The sequence below is a fragment of the Caretta caretta genome, chromosome 7 (assembly GCF_965140235.1).
Source record: "Caretta caretta isolate rCarCar2 chromosome 7, rCarCar1.hap1, whole genome shotgun sequence".
Taxonomy (NCBI): domain Eukaryota; kingdom Metazoa; phylum Chordata; order Testudines; family Cheloniidae; genus Caretta; species Caretta caretta.
In genome coordinates, this window is record NC_134212.1 from 50,880,417 (window position 1) to 50,900,383 (window position 19,967).

General features: G+C 53.2%; 1 protein-coding gene across 1 annotated transcript in view; it reads left to right on the plus strand.

The window, feature by feature from the left end:
- The window catches only part of LOC125639443 (protein bassoon), a 112,096-nt gene that overhangs the window by 15,700 nt on the left and 76,429 nt on the right, over positions 1–19,967 (plus strand). Inside the window, exon 2 of the mRNA XM_048856491.2 lies at positions 7,388–14,209. Within this exon, the coding sequence (XP_048712448.2) occupies positions 7,388–14,209 (6,822 nt within the window). The remainder of the gene's footprint in view (positions 1–7,387; positions 14,210–19,967) is intronic.

A 19,967-nucleotide genomic window follows, 5' to 3' on the forward strand; every position in this document is an offset into this window, starting at 1 on the left:
GAGAAACCCTGGTGCACGTATATCTAGAGTGTGCCAGATTGCAGCCCCTTTTCCGGCTCCTCACAAATATTCTATTGCGCTTTTGGCTTCATTTCTCCCCTCACCTTTTTATCTATACACTCCCCATCTGTGGCCCCACAAAATCGCGACATCTCCTGGTTAACCTTCTCCTAGCCTTGGCTAAAACAGCCATTTATAAAACCAGAGAGGGGAGGTTGGCCCATGAAGCGTCCTGCGATTGTAGGACCTTTTTTCGATCCTCAGTACATTCACGTATCCGGGCAGAGTTCCTCTGGGCAGCGTCCACCGACTCCCTTGACGCCTTCGAGGAGCGGTGGGCGCTGTCCGGGGTTCTCTCCTCGGTGACCCCGTCCAGTTCCCTCCGTCTGACCCTTTGATTAAGGGGAAGAGCGAGAGACGCCAGCCCCAGCCGTTGCCGCTGTGGATACCATCATTACTGTCATCTAGGAGGGGTCCTATATGGTCCTATACATGGGTGTCTACCCTCCCACCCCCAAACCGCCCACCCCGCAGCCATGCCCATCTTGCCAGGCACTCTCAGGAGAGGGATAATCAGTGACACTGGGCGCGGCCCTAAGTAACTCGAGGGGGTGGAAGACCACGAGTGTCGAGGAAGCCCCCCCGCTCTAGGCCACCAGGTAACTCAGGAGGGTGGAAGACCACAAGTGTCGAGGAAGCCCCCCCGCTCTGGGCCCAGGCTAGCCTGAACACTTCTCCCTCCTGAAAGCTGCTGTGTTATACCTTCTGTTTGCGTTATTTTGTTGCATAGTTTGTTTTGTTTTCTTTAGTAACTCTTTGCAAGTGTTACACAATAAAATTCTTTTCTGTTTCAAAAAAAAACCTTCCCTGTTACCTTACCCAGGAAAAAGGGACCTACTCAACCTGGGGCTAATATATCTGCCTTCTATCACTCTCCTGTAGCCATCTGGCCTGACCCTGTCACAGTGGGTGTTGGGAATTGGGCCCAATGTTTCAACAGTGAAAGAATTCCAGGTAGATGAAGTTATACAAATGAAAGAGTCACTTGCAGCTGCTGTGTGGGGAGCTGAATGATGGGCCAGAGGGCAGGTCAGTACCAGACCGGGAGGGTACTGAAGAGCGAATGGGGGAGAAAGTCCCTGGGAGCATTGAACACCCAAGAGCCACGTGGAATTGGCTGCAGAACTGGCTGGGAAGGGTGGATGGTCTGTGTGGTGCCAAATGGGCTGAAGGGCTAAGCTCTCATTTCTGAGAGCAGGAGACTAGTCTGGCTGCAGCCACCTCCTGGAGCAGAGATTTTGGAAGAGCACAGGAAGGGAATTGCAGTCATAGAGGTGGGAAATGATGCCAGCACAGAGAGGGGTGACTAAGGGTGTCAACTGAGCCTGCTCAGGGAGGGGTAAACTCCAGGAGGATCCTAGACAGCTGTGACTTACCAATAGGAAGCTCTGGGGACGCCAGGATTTCTAGCCTGGGCATGAGTTAAGGGCTGGGCTAAAGAGAACTTATTACCTGGAAGGAGCAATACAGTCTTTGGGCCTGAGACTGATGGTGCTTGCCCTGCTATGAATCAGGAGTAATGTCAATGAGGTCAGAGCACTTACATGGTGTAAAACTGGTACAGGGAAGCCCCTTGAAGCACTCTCTTGGAAGTCATGCTAGTGCTGGCAGGAGATGAAGTGGAGTAAAGAATGAGTCAGAGGAGGTGGGGCACTGGGTGTCCTCCCCACAGAGGTGCCCCAGCATGAGACAATAGCTGGAGGTGAGAGCCCGGGACTGGGACCTGATGCACGTCCTAATGGCAGAGTCAGGGTCAGCCCAGGCATGAACGTACTGCTGACAGCTGCATGCTGAGCAGCAGAGAAAGCTATGTGAGTTGGTGCGTTGTTACACATGCCTGCTGCTTCCCCAGGCAGCACTCCAGTGAAGCAGAGCTGTCTCCTGGGCAAACACTAAGGAAACCAACTTCACAAAGGCCTCCTTGCACAGATGGCTGTTGAGACGTCTTTAGTTGAATAACTTCTGTCTGCAAACAGATCAGGGTCACTCTGGGGTAGCTGGGGGTCACCTCTTTTCACAAGTTACAGGTTGGGTCCCGGGTGGTCCATGTTCCACACCTGTTTGGGATCCCAGCTTCAGAGTCCTTCCATGTCCTTCCAGAGTCCTTCCATTGTGCCTAATTGTGGTGTCAATGAAACTGGGTTTATTTCTGTCAGTGGTTGACGAGGATCCTGCATTACTTTCCTGGGATCACCTTGATTTTTCAGAGTGCTTTGCAGAACTCTCAGTCACTGAAATTAACAGCCATTCAATGGCTTCTGTCCCCAGAGGATACTGCTAGTGAACCCTGCTTTCACTGCTTTTTTGTCCAGCTGTGCAGGCATCCAAGGCACAAGAACAGAGATCTTCAACCTCTCACTTTGCAGGACAGCAGAACTAGTCCCTTCCTGAACTCAGATCTAATTACAGGTTCTCCAAGTTCTATTTGAAGATTAAAAAGTTCAGTTCTGAGGCTGGGCTTGCAGCTACCGCAGAGTTTACTGATAAACACAGCACTCAGCTGAGCAGCAGTTGAATTTATCAAATGGCCTTTTGGACCATTTGCAGCTCTAGGGAGTTTGGCATGAAGAAGGGAGGCAGGGTTTGTATTACAGGCAAAATACTATCTTTGTCAGACAAAGAAAATGTCCATCATCAGGCACTGACAAAGAAGGAGAGCAGGTGGGACTGGCCCCAGCAGTACCAGAAATTGTATGTAACAACACAGCTGGCCCAGGGGTCAGGACTGTCCTGCTCCTCTCTGTCAGCTATAGGAAGGTATTGTTAAATTATTGCTGAGTCCCCAGGGCAGGAGAAGCCCTAACGCCACCTTGAACATAGGCAGCCCTCTAGAGAGAGAGCTAATATCTCAGGTAGACAGGCCGTGGGGGGAGCCACAGCCAGCCTTGGGGAAAAGGAGACCCCTGGGTGATGGGGGGGGGTCCTTTCAGAGTGTATCATTTGTGTGAGGCCCAAAATCAGGGTTACGGCAGCTGCCCTCAAGGAACTCCTGGAGCATTCGAAATAATTGCATATGAAGAGGCGATTTATTTCAGGGGGGAGGAAACGCTTCCAGTTTTGAATGGCTCTGATTTAATGCTCATAAAAGCATCAAGCCAATAGCACTTGGTCCATAGCCAGGGTTGATGCCAGCAGGTCAGGGCAGCATTTCCCCTCACAAGGAAGCCTTGCTGATGCCCTGTCATCCTGGCCTGCTGCCTCCCTCCCCCCCTCCCCATTTCCAGCCTTAGGCTCTGACACCCTGTGCTCCTCCAATTAGAGGCCTGCTCGGAAGAGAGAGGCCTGATCTTGCTAAATTATGTGGGAGTTTTATGATGTGCATAAACACCTACGGAGGACTGTAATCCCCATACATGTGACCTGAGACAGGGTTTGTATCCAGCTTTCTATCTGGAGAACACTTACACACTAACCCAAAGCGCTCCCTGTTCCCCCTCAAGTTGTGGTTGTTTGCCATGTGTGTAGACCATTTGGAGACAGTTGACCTGGAACTCTTCCTCAGAACTCCTCCAGGTGACTAGAAAGTTTCCTAGTATTATAATAGCCATTGGCCATGATCTTTGAAAACTCATGGCAATCGGGGGAGGTCCTGGATGACTGTAAAAAGGCTAATGTAATGCCCATCTTTAAGAAAGGGAAGGAGGAGGATCCAGGGAACTACAGGCCAGTCAGCCTCACCTCAGTTCCTGGAAAATTTATGGAACAGGTCCTCAAGGAATCAATTTTGAAGCACTTAGAGGAGAGGAAAGTGATCAGGAACAGTCAGCATGGATTCACCAAGGGCAAGTCATGCCTGACTAATCTAATTGCCTTCTATGATGAGATAACTGGCTTGGTGGATGAGGGGAAAGCAGTGGACGTGTTATTCCTTGACTTTAGCAAAGCTTATGATATGGTCTCCCACAGTATTCTTGCCAGCAAGTTAAAGACGTATGCACTGGATGAATGGACTATAAGGTGGGTAGAAAGTTGGCTAGATCGTCGGGCTCAATGGGTAGTGATCAATGGCTCCATGTCTAGTTGGCAGCCAGTATCAAGCGGAGTGCCCCAAGGGTCGGTCATGGGGCCGGTTTTGTTCAATATCTTCATAAATGATCTGGAGGATGGTGTGGATTGCACCCTCAGCAAGTTTGCAGATGACACTAAACTGGGAGGAGTGGTAGATACGCTGGAGGGTAGGGATAGGATACAGAGGGACCTAGACAAATTGGAGGATTGGGCCAAAAGAAATCTGATGAGGTTTAACAAGGACAAGTGCAGAGTCCTGCACTTAGGACGGAAGAATCCAATGCACTGCTTCACACTAGGGACCGAATGGCTAGGCAGCAGTTCTGCAGAAAAGGACCTAGGGGTCTGTGGACGAGAAGCTGGATATGAGTCAACAGTGTGCCCTTGTTGCCAAGAAGGCCAATGGCATTTTGGGCTGTATAAGTAAGAGCATTGCCAGCAAATCTAGGAATGTGATCATTCCCCTCTATTTGGCATTGGTGAGGCCTCATCTGGAATACTGTGTCCCATTTTGGGCCCCACACTACAAGAAGGATGTGGACAAATTGGAAAGAGTCCAGCAGAGAGCAACAAAAATTATTAAGGGGCTGAAGCACATGATTTATGAGGAGAGGCTGAGGGAACTGGGATTATTTAGTCTACAGCAGAGAAGAATGAGGGGGGATTTGACAGCTGCTTTCAACTACTTGGAAGGGGGTTCCAAAGAGGATGGATCTAGACTGTTCTCAGTGGTAGCAGATGACAGAACAAGGAGTAATGATCTCAAGTTGCAGTGGGGGAGGTTTAGGTTGGATATTAGGAAAAACGTGTTCACTAGGAGGGTGGTGAAGCAGTGGAATGGGTTACCTAGGGAGGTGGTGGAATCTCCTTCCTTAGAGGTTTTTAAGGTCAGGCTTGACAAAGGCCTGGCTGGGATGATTTAGTTGGGGATTGGTCCTGCTTTGAGCAGGGGATTGGACTAGATGACCTCCTAAGGTCCCTAGCAACCCTGATATTCTGATTGTATTTATTTACATACAGAAACTAAATTAATAGAACTCAGTTTCTGAAATGTATTTACAGTTCAGTTGAGTAACCCATCCCCCTTTTGTTAATGTAGCCCTTTGTAATATATTCATATTGGATGGACTGTGTGTTAACTGTTCTTACATACCAGAGAATGTTCGCTTTTAGAAAAGCTGATTTTAGTTTAATCTGGGAAGTATTTTTACTCATGTTCTTATAAATTGCTTATAACCCATTCCTAGAGCCTGGAGGGCAGCTAGTGACCATCCCAGGCCAGAGTTACAAAGTTAAGCACACGTAAATATTTGTGTGCCAGTTCCAGATGCATGCACACAGATCAGATATTGGTACATGCCCACAGACAGTGAGGTACCTAACTGGCCAGGTACTCAGGCAAACACATCTGGATTCTTGGTGTACAAGTGTGTGCATGAATGCATACTGCTAACTTCATGAGTTGTTCCTTCCTCAGTACTGGCCAAGTGTTGGTAAGTTAACATAGGAGAGTGTTATTGAAATTATGTTGGTACCAGGCCTGTTTACCAGCTCTGGGCAATCACCAAACCAAATTCCTAGTAAACCATGGCGTTAATTCTCCAGGCTGCCCGAGAGCAGAACACAGTGAAAATGACACAGATCGGCTTTAAAGGGCCTAAACCACCTTCTGGTTACAAAGCTAGAAGCCTTGTTTGTACTACATGTCAAGCTTGTGGAGCCCTGAGAGCAGCCTCGGGCAAGCCAGATGACATTCTTTAAACTGAGGGAGTGGTGTCTAAACTCTGGGATTGGAAATGCAGAATACAGCCTTCCAATCTTGCAGGGGTAGCTCTTTGGATTTCCCCTGCCCTGCACTCAGATCTCAGCAGGCACATTTCTTTGGGACTCAGCTCAGGGAGAGGGTTGGAGTACAGGGTCAGGTGCAGGCTATCCATTAGTAACATTTATAAAAATACACAAAGTGAAGTGGATGCGTTAGAAATGCAAAAACTGATGTACAATGGAAATGATCCACTGAGTCTGTTCTGAGACAAAGCCAGGAGAAATCCTTCTACTGAAGCTTCTTTTCAGTCTCCGTGTGCCTGTTTATAAGTTTGCAAAATGTTTGCCCTTTGAAACAATTTAATGACATTTCCAAATTTCCTGATGAAATGTTGTCCGTGGCCCCTGCCCCCATTCCCTACTAGCTCTGGGTTCGTGGAAAAACCCAAAGTCACCCTTGTCAACTGGTTACAGCCAGCAGAGGAGGAGGTGATTGGGCTCATTGGTGGGAGCCAGAAGGCCGAGCCCTGTGCTCTTCTTGCCACTCAGGGCTTATCTACATGGGCAGTTTGTAGCAAGCTGGGTGTAAAGCTGCTGCACAGTAGCCTGCCATATACTGACTGTTCTGTGGCCCTGCTGATGTGCACTGACAATTCATTAATGTACTTTGATCTAGTCCTGCTTCAAAGAGGGCTAAATCAAAGCACATTAACGAACCATTCGTGTGCATCAGCAGGGTCCAAACACACAGGGTAGACTGCAGCAGGCTAGTGCAGGGAAGATTCACATCCCAACTTGCCATGAACTAACTGGTCATGTAGATGAGCCCTGAATGGCCTTAAGAATGTGACACTTATAAAAAGAAAAGGAGTACTTATGGCACCTTTTGCCATAAGTACTCCTTTTCTTTTAGCTATGGATACAGACTAACATGGCTGCTCCTCTGAAACCTGTCACTTATAGCTCTTCACAGTCATCCACAGTAAGCACATTTAAAATACAGATACATAGTCAATTATAACTTCAGATACAAAAATGATACATGAACACAAATAGGGTAATCATTCAGTAATTCATAACTTTCGCAACTTCTTCTAACTCACATGACCCATCTTGTGCAAAATTCATCATAATTATGCCATAATCATATCACTATGATGAATAGGTGTGCAGTCACAACATACATAAGCCATACTAAGTCTGCAAGAGAGAAGGCTGTGGCTTGCATTTAGTTCTGTATGCCTTGAGGTCTGGCCCCTGGCAGGAGTCCATTGTCTTGCTCAGTTTGTTTGAAAGGACTGTCCACATGTTCAGGAGCTTGGCCTTATGTGAGGGGAGAGGGACTAGAATGCAGGACTGTCCTGCATCCTGCCATGGGGCTTTGAGGACACTGCCACCTGCTCCAGGGGTTGTTTCCAGCTTCCTGCTGTGAATTCTGACACCAGTATGACTCCACATTCCTGCCCATTTCACTGCCAGGCCACCAGGAGGTGACTTCATTTCCCCCCTTGGGTCCATGGTCTAATGTATAATATCTCTTTTCTCTTCCTTGCAGGAGACAGGCAAGCCTTATCCCCATGACCTGTCCCGCAGCCCCCAAAGCCTGAGTGACACTGGCTACTCATCAGATGGCATCTCCAGTTCCCAGAGTGAGATCACTGGCCTGGTGCAGCAGGAAGAGGAGCAGCTGAATGGCACTGGCCTGGAAGACCAGAGCCCTGCCAGTCCTTCTGAACTTACCAAACTGGAGAGTAGTGTGCGCCCCTTGCTGGAGTCAAAGGGCATTTCCCAAGAGCAGAGCAACAGAGGGAGAATGTATCATGAGTTACGGGAAGAGCAGCGACAGAGGCAGAGGCCTCGGTCCCTTTCTATCACCCCCGAAGCCTTTGATTCTGATGAGGAGCTGGAAGACATCATGGAAGAAGATGAAGACTCTCTGGAATGGGAAAACCAGAGGGATCAAAGAGAGAGTGTGGAGTCATCTGACGACTTAGGCAGCAAGCTGCGCCATGACTATGTGGAGGACAGCAGCGAAGGAGGGGTCTCCCCGCTGCCCAGCGGGCTGAAAGGCAGGGAGACAGAGATGACTGATGAGGAGTTCATGAGGAGGCAGATCCTGGAGATGAGTGCAGAAGAGGACAATCTGGAGGAGGAAGAAGAGTACAGTCACGTGAAACACAGTGTAACAAAAAGTGGGCACAAGCCCGACCTGGAGAAAAGCAAAGAGCCAACCTCATCCAAGAGGCGTCTGCCTCACGTCTCTACCAGTATGTATGAGGAGGAGAGGAAAGAGCTGGAAGTTATCGAGGGGGAGGATGTAACCACATCCCAGGGAGGACTGCGGCGCTTCAAGACCATTGAGTTAAATAGCACTAGCAGCTACAGCAGGGACATGGAGCTTAGCCAGGATGCAGACATTAGCCTGGACAGAGAGCCAGAGCTGGAGATGGAGAGTCTGACGGGCTCCCCAGAGGAACGTTCAAGGGGGGAATATTCCTCCACCTTGCCAGCAACTACACCCAGCTACACATCGGGCACCTCCCCTACTTCCCTCTCATCTCTGGAGGAGGACAGCGACAGCAGTCCTAGCCGTCGGCAGCGACTAGAAGAGGTGAAGCAGCAGCGCAAAGCTCGGCATCGCTCCCATGGTCCTTTGCTACCAACCATAGAGGATTCATCAGAGGAGGACGAGCTGCGTGAGGAAGAGGAGCTCTTGCGGGAGCAGGAGAAGATGCGAGAGGTGGAGCAGCAGCGCATCCGAAGCACTGCACGCAAAACTAAACGGGACAAAGAAGAGCTGAGGGCACAGAGGAGGAGAGAGAGATCCAAAACCCCACCTAGTAACCTGTCTCCCATTGAAGATGCTTCACCCACAGAGGAGTTGCGCCAGGCAGCAGAGATGGAGGAGCTGCACAGGTCCTCCTGCTCAGAGTACTCACCCTCCATCGATTCAGAGGCAGAGGGCTTTGATGTCATAGCCTCCAAGCTGTACAAATCTGGCAGTGAGTACAACCTGCCAACATTCATGTCCCTCTACTCCCCAACAGAAAAAACAAACAGCATCTCCCATTACCCCTCCAGTAAGCCCCTGAAAAGTGCTGAAGAAGCATATGAAGAGATGATGAGGAAGGCTGAACTGTTCCAAAAGCAACAAGTCCAACAGTCCCAGCAAAGCGCCTACAGCAACACCTACCAACAGGTAGGGTACCACAGTGCAGAAGGCCAGAGCAGTTTTGAATACCAGTACATAGAGGAGTACAGCTACGATAATGGGCATATGGACTCCTGTGCATCTGACTTTCAGCATGAACTTTCAGAGCCAGGAGCAGTGTATGAGGAAATCCTGCAGACATCACAGAGCATTTCCAGGATGCATCAGTCCTCCTCATTTGATTTGGCCCTAGAAGAGGAGAAAAAGAAGAAAGGGAGAGAAGAAACATATCAGGAAAAGCAGTTTCTGAATGCTGAGAGTGCTTATGCTGATCTGATGAAGCAAAACAGCGGTCCACTCACACCAGGAACAAGCCCCACCCAGTTATCGGCTCCTGTCTCATTTTCCTCCTCTGAAGACAGCACAGGCAGGGTAATTCCTGATGTTAGAGTCACTCAGCATTTTGCAAAAGAGGGGCATGATCACCCAAAGCTTCACAGCTCACCGGCAGCACCCAGCTCAGCTCCCAAGGTTATGACAGCTCCCTATACTTACAGCAGAGGCTTCAGCACAGTCACAACTGTTGTTTCTAGCCCAGCAAGTGCTCCACGAATCTACAGTTCTCCATCTCTGAGTGGCTCAGATGTAACACCTGTATCTATCCCTAGCAGAAGCTACAGTCAGACGAAAGGTACCGTGAATTATAGCTCTCAGACAGAGGACGGCTCCAGGAGCCAGATTGCTGCTGAGCTCTGTGGAGCATCAGAAAGAGAGAACCTCCAAAGTAAGAGTGAGAGCAAGACCAATGTCCCTGTGTCATCTAAAATGTATTCCTACTTCCAAAGCCCCAGCCCCCTGCTTTCCCCGACATCTCCTACTCAAAGTTCCACTCATTCTGCTCCAAAAGCAGGGCAGCCATCCAGTAAGGCAACTGCAGAGTTTTCCACTCAAACTCAAAGCACAGTTTTCTCCTATGATATTCCCACTACCACTGGTGCATCAATGTCCTCTCCAATGATTGCTCAAGGGACCCAGACACCCCATCGTGCAAGCTTTCCTCGCCTTGCTAGGCAGCAGTCATCACAAGAAGCTCCATTTATGGTCATCACATTAGCATCAGATGCATCTAGCCAAACCACGCTAACAAGCATGTGCTCCTCAACTTCCCCAGCCTCCTCTCCCACTCGACTGAGCCACCAGCAAACAATGCACAGCTACAGTCAGACAGCAGTCAGCACAACACAGCTTCATCAGGAGCAGCTGCAGTCCACTTATGCCAAGACACAGTCAATAGAAAGAGCCTCTGCTGCCAGTGCCATGCTTCAGAAAGGGCACACCACTACTGTTGCTGACAGCATTGCTGGTGTGTACAGCTGGGGACCCCTGCCTGCAGAAAACATCTCCTTGTGTAGAATATCATCAATCCCTGGCACGTCCAGAGTAGAACCTGGACCCAAGCCACAGACCACTAATGCTGTGGACCTACGGACTGCTATAAAGTCAGGCCCAATCATCATAACAGACCAAGGCATGGATCTCACTTCCCTAGCTACAGAGAGCAGAAGATATTGCCTCACTCTGGAACAGACCCCAAGTAGGCAATCCACAACCATCCAACCCTTAATCATTAACCTCAATGCTCAGGAACAACCCCATGCTATTATAGGCACAACTACTACAGTCAGCATAACTGTCGACTCTTCCATGCTCGTGTCACAACCCAAGCAGCCTTTGGTCTATGGAGATCCTTTCCAGAACAGGATGGACTTTGGGCAAGGGGCAGGAAGTCCAGTCTGTCTGACTCATGTTAAGCAGGTAGAGCAAGCAGTTCAGACTGGCACTTTCCGAGGGAGCATGAGCAGCATTGGCATTTCTGTACCAAGCACAAAGCCGGAAACGGCCAGTCCTCAGCAAACCAAATTTGCAAGATATAATTTGCCTAACCAGATGATGTCCTTGGTGAAGAAAGATGTGCTAATTAGTCAGACTAGCAGCGCCCAGAGTGCTGTTAGTATCAGCACCAGTCCGAGGCCAATTCTTCAGGACCAAAGCACAGACCTATATAGAGGGGTGCCAGTGGGACTGAAAACCCAGAGTCCTCCAATCAACCTGGGAGGCAAAAAGTCCCAAACCATGATGGTGCAGATGAATGAGATAGCAGCAGTCCCAGTAACAAAGCTGATCAAAGAACCACCACCTGCCAGTGCATTGGATCTCACTGGGATAAAGCCTGAAAGCCAGGTGGCATGCTGTGATGTAGTGTACAAATTCCCCTTTGGCAGCAGCTGCACAGGTACCTTCAACCCCTCCCCCAAGATCCCGGAGAAGAACATTGGGGATGCTGCTCAAACTGGCAAACCGAGCATTCAGTACTATGGAAACAAAGAGCCAGACCTGCCAGAGACATATCCCTACAGAGAGCAAACAGGCCCTGCTCCCAGCCTGTACGAGGAGCAGCGGTTCTACCCACAAGGCTTGTTTGGGAGGCTGTATTCATCCATGTCAGATACAAATCTGTCGGAAATTGGTCTGAACTATTACCCCCCGAAGGCGGAGCAGCCCTTCCACTCCCCTTCAGGAGACTCTGCTGTGGATTTGACCACAATGAAACATTCCTACAGCATCAGCTTCACTGAGGGGGGCTACCTGGGTCAGGGAATGCAGTACGGCTCGTTCTCGGACCTCCGGCAGCCCACAGACTTGTTAAGCCACTCGCTCCCAATGAGACGGTACAGCTCAGCCTCCAATATCTACTCCGATTACAAGTACTCACCCAGAGGAGACCTGGCAAATTTCCAGGAATCCAGTCTGGCCCAGTACAGTGCCACCACAGCTCGGGAAATCAGCCGCATGTGCGCAGCACTCAATTCCATGGACCAGTATGGGGCTAGGCACTCGAACAGCGCTGACCTCCTGCAGTATGGGCCAGCAGGGGGCAGTGGCATCTCAGCACCACAAGGCATTTCTGCCATCAAACCGAACAATATGTACAATCCCAACTTCCCAGAGACACGCCAGTACAGTCTCTCCGGTGCCCGGCTGGGAGCTGTCAGGCAGATCTTCCCTTCCACAGCCACAGTGCGGGCAGCAGACGGCATGATTTATTCCACAATAAATACTCCCATAGCATCCACCCTTCCCATCACCACCCAGCCAGCTTCTGTGCTGCGGCCAATGCTCCGAGGCTTATATCGACCCTACACCCCAGGCAATATCACAGCGGTCCCTCTGGCCAGCCTGACCAGAGTGCCTCTAGTTACCCCAAGGGTCCCCTTTGCTACCCAAGGCCTGTATCGCTATTCAGCTCCTAGCAGGTTCCCGTTTGTTTCTACGACCTCAGTGATGGAAATGCCCATGTACTTGGGGAAGCCTGTTAGCACTACTGCAGCCAGCACGGCTGCAAGCAATGTTAGCCCAGTGTCTGCTGCCAAAGCACCAGCTCCTACTGCAATGAACCTGCAAAGACCTGAGCAGACAGGAGCTGGTGCTCGAGAGGAGGTGCCCATGGCAGCTGCTGGCATGCAAAGTGCCTCAAAAGAGGCCAGTCAGCCTCAGCAGCCACCACCCCCAGTCCAAACCCAGCAGGCCGAGGTATCCCAGGCCAGCGTCCCCAGCAAAGGCAGCACAGAGCGAGAGGAGAAGGAAGAGGAACGCCAGAGAAAGCAGCAGGAGCACATCCTCCAGATTGAGAGGGAGAGGGTGGAGCTGGAGAAACTGAGGCAGCTGAGGCTGCACGAGGAGCTGGAGAGGGAGCGTGTGGAGCTTCAGCGACACAGAGAGAAGGAGCAGATGCTGGTGCACAGGGAGATCCAGGAGCTGCAGTCCATAAAGCACCAGGTCCTGCAGCAGCAGCAAGAAGAGCGCCAGGCCCAGTTTGCCCTGCAGAGAGAGCAGCTGGCCCAGCAGCGCCTGCAGCTGGAGCAGATTCAGCACCTGCAGCAACAGCTGCAACAGCAGCTAGAGGAGCAGAAGAGGCAGAAAAGCACCTTCCCCCCTGTGTGTGACCCCACAGGAAGGATCCCTCCCCAGGCCGTGTCTGAGATAGCCATGGAAATGCAAAGGACCCTGGCCCAAAATGGTCAGTATTGGCCCCCCCTGAACCAGCCCTTCATGGCTCCTGCAGTCCCAGGGCAGGAAGGGCCAGCACCATCCCGCTACTCCGGGCTCCAGCGCCCACTCACCAACTCTACCTCTGAAATATCCCTGCAGCCTGAGGAGCAGTGGGAAGCTAGCCAGGGGATAAAGAAGAGGAACTCCATGCCACGCCTGCGGGACACGTATGACAAAGAGACCCCCCACGAGCCCTACGTGGTGAAGAAGATCACGGACAGCAGCGTGCAGACTGATGAGGAGGACGGTGAGGAGCGCTACTTCCTGTCTCGGCGCCGGCGCTCCCGGCGCAGCACCGACTGCAGCGTGCAGACTGACGAGGAGGACAATGCTGAGTGGGAGCAGCCGGTGCGCCGGCGGCGATCCCGTTTCTCCCGGCACTCAGACTCCAGCTCTGAGAGCAAGCAAGACTCCTCCTCCAAAGGCATGGCCAGCATAGGCATCCAGACCAGCAGTGACTGCTCTGTACAGACTGAGCCCGACCAGCTGCCCCGCGTTTCGCCCTCCATCCACATTACCACCCCTGACCCCAAAGTGAAGATCGTGAAGTATATCTCTGCACCAGAGAAGACACAGCGAGGGGAGAGCCTGGCCTGCCAGACTGAGCTGGAAGCACAGCCGCAGCCAGGTATCGTGGTCCCCCAGCTCACTGTGCCTACAACCATAACACCCTACTCCTCCAACCTCCAGCTGGTAAGCACAGGCCCCCTGGACCCACGTGCCATCCGGCAGCAGGCCCTTGGCAAGTTTGAGAAGAAGAAGCCCGATCCTCTGGAAATTGGGTACCAATCCCATTTGCCCGCAGAGTCCCTTTCTCAGCTAGTGACCTGCCAACCTCCCAAATCCCCCCAGGTACTCTACTCCCCTGTCTCTCCTCTATCCCCCCATCGGCTGTTGGAATCCTCCTTCACTGCCAGTGAAAGACTTAACAAGGCTCACGTGACACCACAGAAACATTTCACAGCTGACTCTATCCAGCGCCAGCAGACCCTGCCTCGCCCCATCAAAACCATGCAGAGATCCTTCTCTGACCCCAAGCCCACCAGCCCAACCTCAGAGGAGTCTGGGAAGGACAGGTTCTCCATATACCAGCACCCTTTACTCCAAGGCAGCCAGGTAAGAGAGATGCTTGTGTGGCTTGTGAGTTGGAGCTGCACGTGCTGCTGTGCATTCCCACTAATATTTCATCCAGCACCTACAGCTCTCTCGCTGTAGTGTCAGTATGGTGGAGAGCTGCAGCAGACAGGAGAGCAGACCTTCAGCTCTGAGAGCAGGCTGCTTTTTCACTGCTCAGATGAGTCATGAGTGAGACTGTCTGACTGTACCCTCATACCCTGTACGGTCTCACCCTATTAGCAGGTATGGGTTTATTAGAAAAGAGGCAGCATTTCCCCCAGGATTAGCCTTGGGGTGGTTGTATCTAGCAGGTGGGCCCAGGTCCTGAAGCCATGCCCTCTGTTCAGCATGTATGCCCACACTGTCTAGAGGTTCCCCTTTGGGGAGTTGTTCTTTGGGAACCCGAGGGAGCTTCTGCTGGGCCTTCACACCTGCCCTCAGGAACGTTATTACACCTGTCTGAAGCAGGGACTGAAGCTGCCTCATTAGCAGCTACTCACCCAGTGTACTCCCCCACGCAGCCATCTCCTGCAGATACATGGAGGCAGTTGCCTGCTGCTTCCTGCTGGAGCTGCATAAGCCAGGGAGGGGCCTGTGGCAGTGAAATAGCAGGGAGCCCAGGGGGGCTCCATTCCCCCCCCCCCCCACTGCCCCATGGAGAGGGCTTGGAGGCAGTGGGGAGGGAAGGGAAAGAGCAGGGCTGAAGCTGTCTCACCCGAATGCTTGGAAGACACCCCCACCCCCTGCCTTACAGGAACAGAGTTAGTTTTCACAATTACAACAGGAAAAACATTTTGCAACAGTGGGACCTGGATTGGGGTACTCTCGGTCACTCCTCTCTCTGTTTCCCAGAGGTCAGCTGTATGGCTGCTCCACTCAGGTTAGGACAGTCACACCTGTTAAAACCTGAGCCATAGGTGAAGTGCCTGGGAGAAGTGCCGGGTTTGCAAAGGACTAATGGCTCCATGGAGCTGGGCCCATGCTCAGAAGGGGCCCCGGCCTGCTCTGCCTGCATTGTGCCATGGGACCCTGCTGGCTCCTCCTGCCCACCACTTGCTCCTCTCGGCCTGCCTGTGGCTGGCCGAGGGCTCCTCTCTGCCCCCTGGCCCCACAGGGCTCCTCTCTGCCCCCTGGCTGGCCCCTAGTGCACCTCTGGCTCCGGGCAGTCTCTGCTTCCCACCACCTGTGGGGCCCCACCTGTCTCCCCAGAGCTGAGCCACCTGGGACTGGTGCAGAAACCTGGCCAGTCTCAGCCATGTGGGGGCAGGGGGAGAGGGGAGAACAGTGTGCGGAGCTTGGCTGGGCCCCTCCAGGCAAGTGCATCTTGAGGGACCCCGGCCGGGGCAGGTCCTGGCCTAGTTGATCATGCCACTCCCAAGTGGCTGGAGTGATTCCCAGCCCTGGCTGTGCTGCCGGCTCAGCCCCGCAGACAGTCACCTCCCAGCAGGGCTGGTGAGTGCAGCCGGGAGGCAGAGCTTGGGGGAGAGGGTCGGGGGGGGGGGGGTGCTGGGTTGTGAGGGGCGAGGAGGATCTGTGTGTGTTGGGGCATTAGGGAGTGGGAGTTCTGTGGAGGGTGCTGTGCATTTGTGGGTGGGTCTGGGAGGGGCGCTGGGGATAGTGGGTCCGGGGGGGGGCCTCTGGCCATAGGGAGTTGGGGAGTCTCCTTGTATCAGGATTCAGGTACCCAAGGCCTTGGCTGCCCTTCTTTTTCTCTTGGTCTTCCTGCCTTTCCCTGGGACAGGGAATAGCTCCTGGAACATTTCCGCAAAAAATGGGAGGTGAAATTCTGCCGTGGAAGCCTCCTGAAGTTTGGGGAGCTCCTCTCCTTCCAATTCCTCCGCTGGGAGGAAGTTTACAAACCCAGGGAAATCTCTACCTATGAGCACGAGGTATGGGAAGTTTGGGAATACCTCTGCTTTCACCCTGGTGACATTTCCCTGAATTTCAATTTTCACTGGTATGATGGGGTAGTAACTAACAATCCCATGGACACAGATTACCCCCGTATGCCTAGCCTGCGTTAACTGGCTACACTTCACTAATTTACGCGAAATAGGGAGTGATATCACCCTAGAGTCTACAAATGCCATGGTTTCTACCCCATTCAACTTTACCTGCCTTGTATATTTATGTGGGGTGACTGCAATCCCTACAATATGGAGTAGGCTGCATGGGTCTGCCCTGTCCCCCAGGTTACACTGCATGGGCTCTATGACTTTGAGGCACTGGGCCACTATGTGCCCCAACTCCCCCCACCCGTAACATTGATAATAACTTCTAGTCACTCCCCTATCACGTGGGTTAGGGGGTTTAGTCCCAGGGTCCCCCCCACTCAGGCCTTTTCCTTCCTTCTGGGTTCCCTGCTGGTTTTCGGTCCCCCTCTTCTTCCACCTAGGACTCCCTGGGGATTTGGCCACCCAACCCTCAAGGGTCAGGGTCGAGTGTGTGCTTCGTGAGGGGCCTTCCTTGGGGAGTTGGGTCAATTCTCTGGCCGTCATCCGTCTTTCCACCAATGTGATCATTTCATCGCAGGTGGATGGATCATTCTGGCATACCTATTTGCGGAGATCTGGCGGCAGTTCCCACATGTAAGGGTCCATTACCAAAGTCTCCAAAATCTCCTCTGGGCTGCATGCCTCAGGCCGTAGCCACTTCTGAGCTAGGTGTATGAAGTCAAATAGTTGGGACCTCGGAAGTTTATTCTCCCTGTATTTCCACTCCTGGAACCTCTGGGCCGTACCGCTGCCGTCACCCCTGATTGTGCTAGGATCTCTGGTCTCAGCCAGGAATAGTCAGCAGCATCCTTGGTGGGTAGATCAAAGTAGGCCTTCAGGGTCTCTCCGCACAAAAAAGGGGCGAGAATGCTGGCCCACTGTTCCTGGGGCCATGCCTCATGCTGAGCAGACCTCTCAAATGAGAGGAGATATACCTTTACCTCATCCTCTGCTGTCATCTTTGGTAGACAACCGGTGGCCCTCAGGGTTTGGGTCCCATCAGACCCCCGGGCCTGGATGGTGAGGATCTTCAGCTGGTCCATTACCTCACGCAGGAGGGCTAGATCTTGGGTCGCCTGGCTCATTAATAATTGGCTAGTTTCCTGCTGTAGCCGCATGCACGCTCGTTGCACCATCGCCTGAGCCCAGGTTGCCTCCTGCTGGGCCGCTGTGGCTTGCGCCAATGCTCTCACCACCTCCTCCATTGTGGTACAAACAAAAACCCAACACCAAAAACCCTAATGCCCTTTTTTTTAAAAAAACCTCTTTGTTCTGCCACAATGTGAACAATCACATATCCCACTTTTGACACCAGTTGTGGCAGAGCTCCGACCTTGTCCCGGTGGGTCTTGTGCTTCCAGGCAGTTTATGCTAGCTTCAGAGGCTTACTGCAACCTTCCACATAGCTGTTCTCTCTCTGGGGCCAGGGATACAGTCTACTGAGCCCTTTTCGTCATAAGACAGCAGTTGAGGTTAGTGAGAGAATTCCCACAGTCTGTTACTCCTACAGCCTCATGCCAAAACAGTTTAGCCTCCTGACCTGACAGGGGCCTGTTTTCCCCTCCCAGGAGGTGTTTCTTTAGTGGTGGGTTGGGGGGAACCCAGGCCCACCCTCTACTCCGGGTTCTAGCCCAGGGACCCTAATGGCAGCAGTTGTTGGCAGCCAACCTTTTACTGCCAGAGTTGCTACATTTCTCTGGGCCACTTCCCCACAGCTCTCCTGCTTCTTCCTTACCAATGACTTGCAGGTGTCTTCATTAACCAGCCCTTCAGCTGCACTTCTACTCCTCTCTGCCTGACTGGAGTGAGCCCTTTTATATTATCAGAGGGGCAATAATTTGAGTCAGGTGGTCATTTTAGCTTAATGGCCTCACCTGACTCTTTGCAGGTTAATTGGAGTCAGGTGTTCTCATTAGCCTGGAGCAACCCCTGCTCTGGTCAGTCAGGGAACAGAACCCTGTTCATCCAGTGGCCAGTAGACCCGTCTTCAGCTCCTCTACTGAACCCAACTGGCCTGGAGGGAGGAGGGAGACTGCTGCTCCTGTTGCTGGACCGTGGGCCCTTGCTGCTGCCGCCACTGCCCCGCTCCCCTGGCCAGGCCGGATGCCATCCACTCACCCCGCTTCTCTGCTACCTGGTTGCTGGCTAGCTGCTGGACTCCCCCACCCACCCACCTTTGGGTGCTGCTGTTACTGCTCCAACTACAGCCTCTCTGGGGGGTTGCTGGCCCGCTCCCCAGAGGAGGGAGTGAGGGACCCCTACCCCAGCCGTTGCTGCTAGTGCTGCTGTGGACACCACCACCACCATCAACACCACCTGTGAGGGGTCCTCTCTGCCTGCCTGGCCACCGGGCTGCTGCCTGGAGCTGCTGCTGCTGCCTTTGCTGCTGCCTGAGAGCTGCCGGACCCCGAAGGGGGAGGGGACGAGGCCATCTGCTGCTGGGGGAGCACACAAGGACTCTGTAGACCACTGTGGAGGGGGCTTGAAAGCTGAGTAACTTTTGGATTGTGCTCTTGTGGTGGGGGTCCTGACTGTGTTTGTGGGAACACAGGGGGTGTGGTTTGGAGCCTGCCCCCTAGTCCATCAGTGTGTCCCCCCCCCACCACCACCACCATTGGAGCTGCCCCCTCCACCACCCCCAGTGGACACTTACCATCTGCCTCAAGCTCCTGCTTCTGGGACTCCGCTGCTTGCTTGGCCTGCTGCCCCCTTTCACCACCTTTTGGGCCTGCAGCAGCAGCCAGCCCACACTGACTCTTTTGCAAGCGCCTGTGGGCGCACGTGCCCCCCCCTCACCCCATCCTGGACTGACCCCCTTCAGCAACCCCCAGCTTTGTCCCTTGCTCCCTGCCCCATTTTGCCCCTTGCAGCCTTTTTGCCCTCCCCTTTACCCCAGCACCTCGCTGGCTTCAGTTTGTTTGCCTGCCCTGCCCTTCTCCCTCTGCAGCCCTTGCTTGTTTGCCCCGCCCTTGCCTCTGAAGTCAGCCCCTAGGTTCCCTGTCCTGCCTCCAGCCTGGTTCTCCCCCCTCCCCATGTGTTACCCCTGCCCTGATTGGCCCCTTATTCATTGCGCCCATGCCGCCTCCCATGCGCTTGTGCCCTTCCCCTGTTTGAGTTTGCCCCGATCTCACTGCACTCCCCAAAGATTGTTATGACCCCCCTCCCCTAGTGCAGCTAGAGGAGCCGGTTTTCTACCCTGAGTCGGTGACTGTCCCCAACAAGCCCTCAAAAGCCCCCCTGTCCAGACCATCCCCTTCGGCACCCTCCTCCCCTGCCTGCAGCCTAGCAGGGAGGAGTGGTTGACCTGCCTCCCCTTTCCCCTTCTCTTTCTGGTATCCTTCCCTCCCTCCCTGCTCATTATGGCGGGGGACATGATGGGTGGGGCCCCTCCAGCAACCCTAGGTACCCCTCCCCCACCTGCCTCTCCGTCACCCCCCCAAGCCTCTACCTCAACCGCTGCTGCCAAACCACCTGTCACCGCCCCCGCCAGGGCGCCAGCAGCAGCGGACACCGGGGTGACCTCCATTGCTGCCACGTCCCTCCCCCCTTAGATTCTGGGGGAGCCCCCCCAGCTGGCGGGAAGGACCAGGGTAGGAAGAAGGGGAAGGGCCCTGCCAAAAAGCCCAGGCCCCCCATGGCAGGGACTGCCCTCACTGCCGCGGCCCCGCCACCGGCTGCGGCCTCCCACCCCGCTGTTCCTTCCACCAGCTCTGCAGGTGTCCCTCCCCCGGGCCCCAGGGCGTACGCCCAGGTGGCGGCAGCCC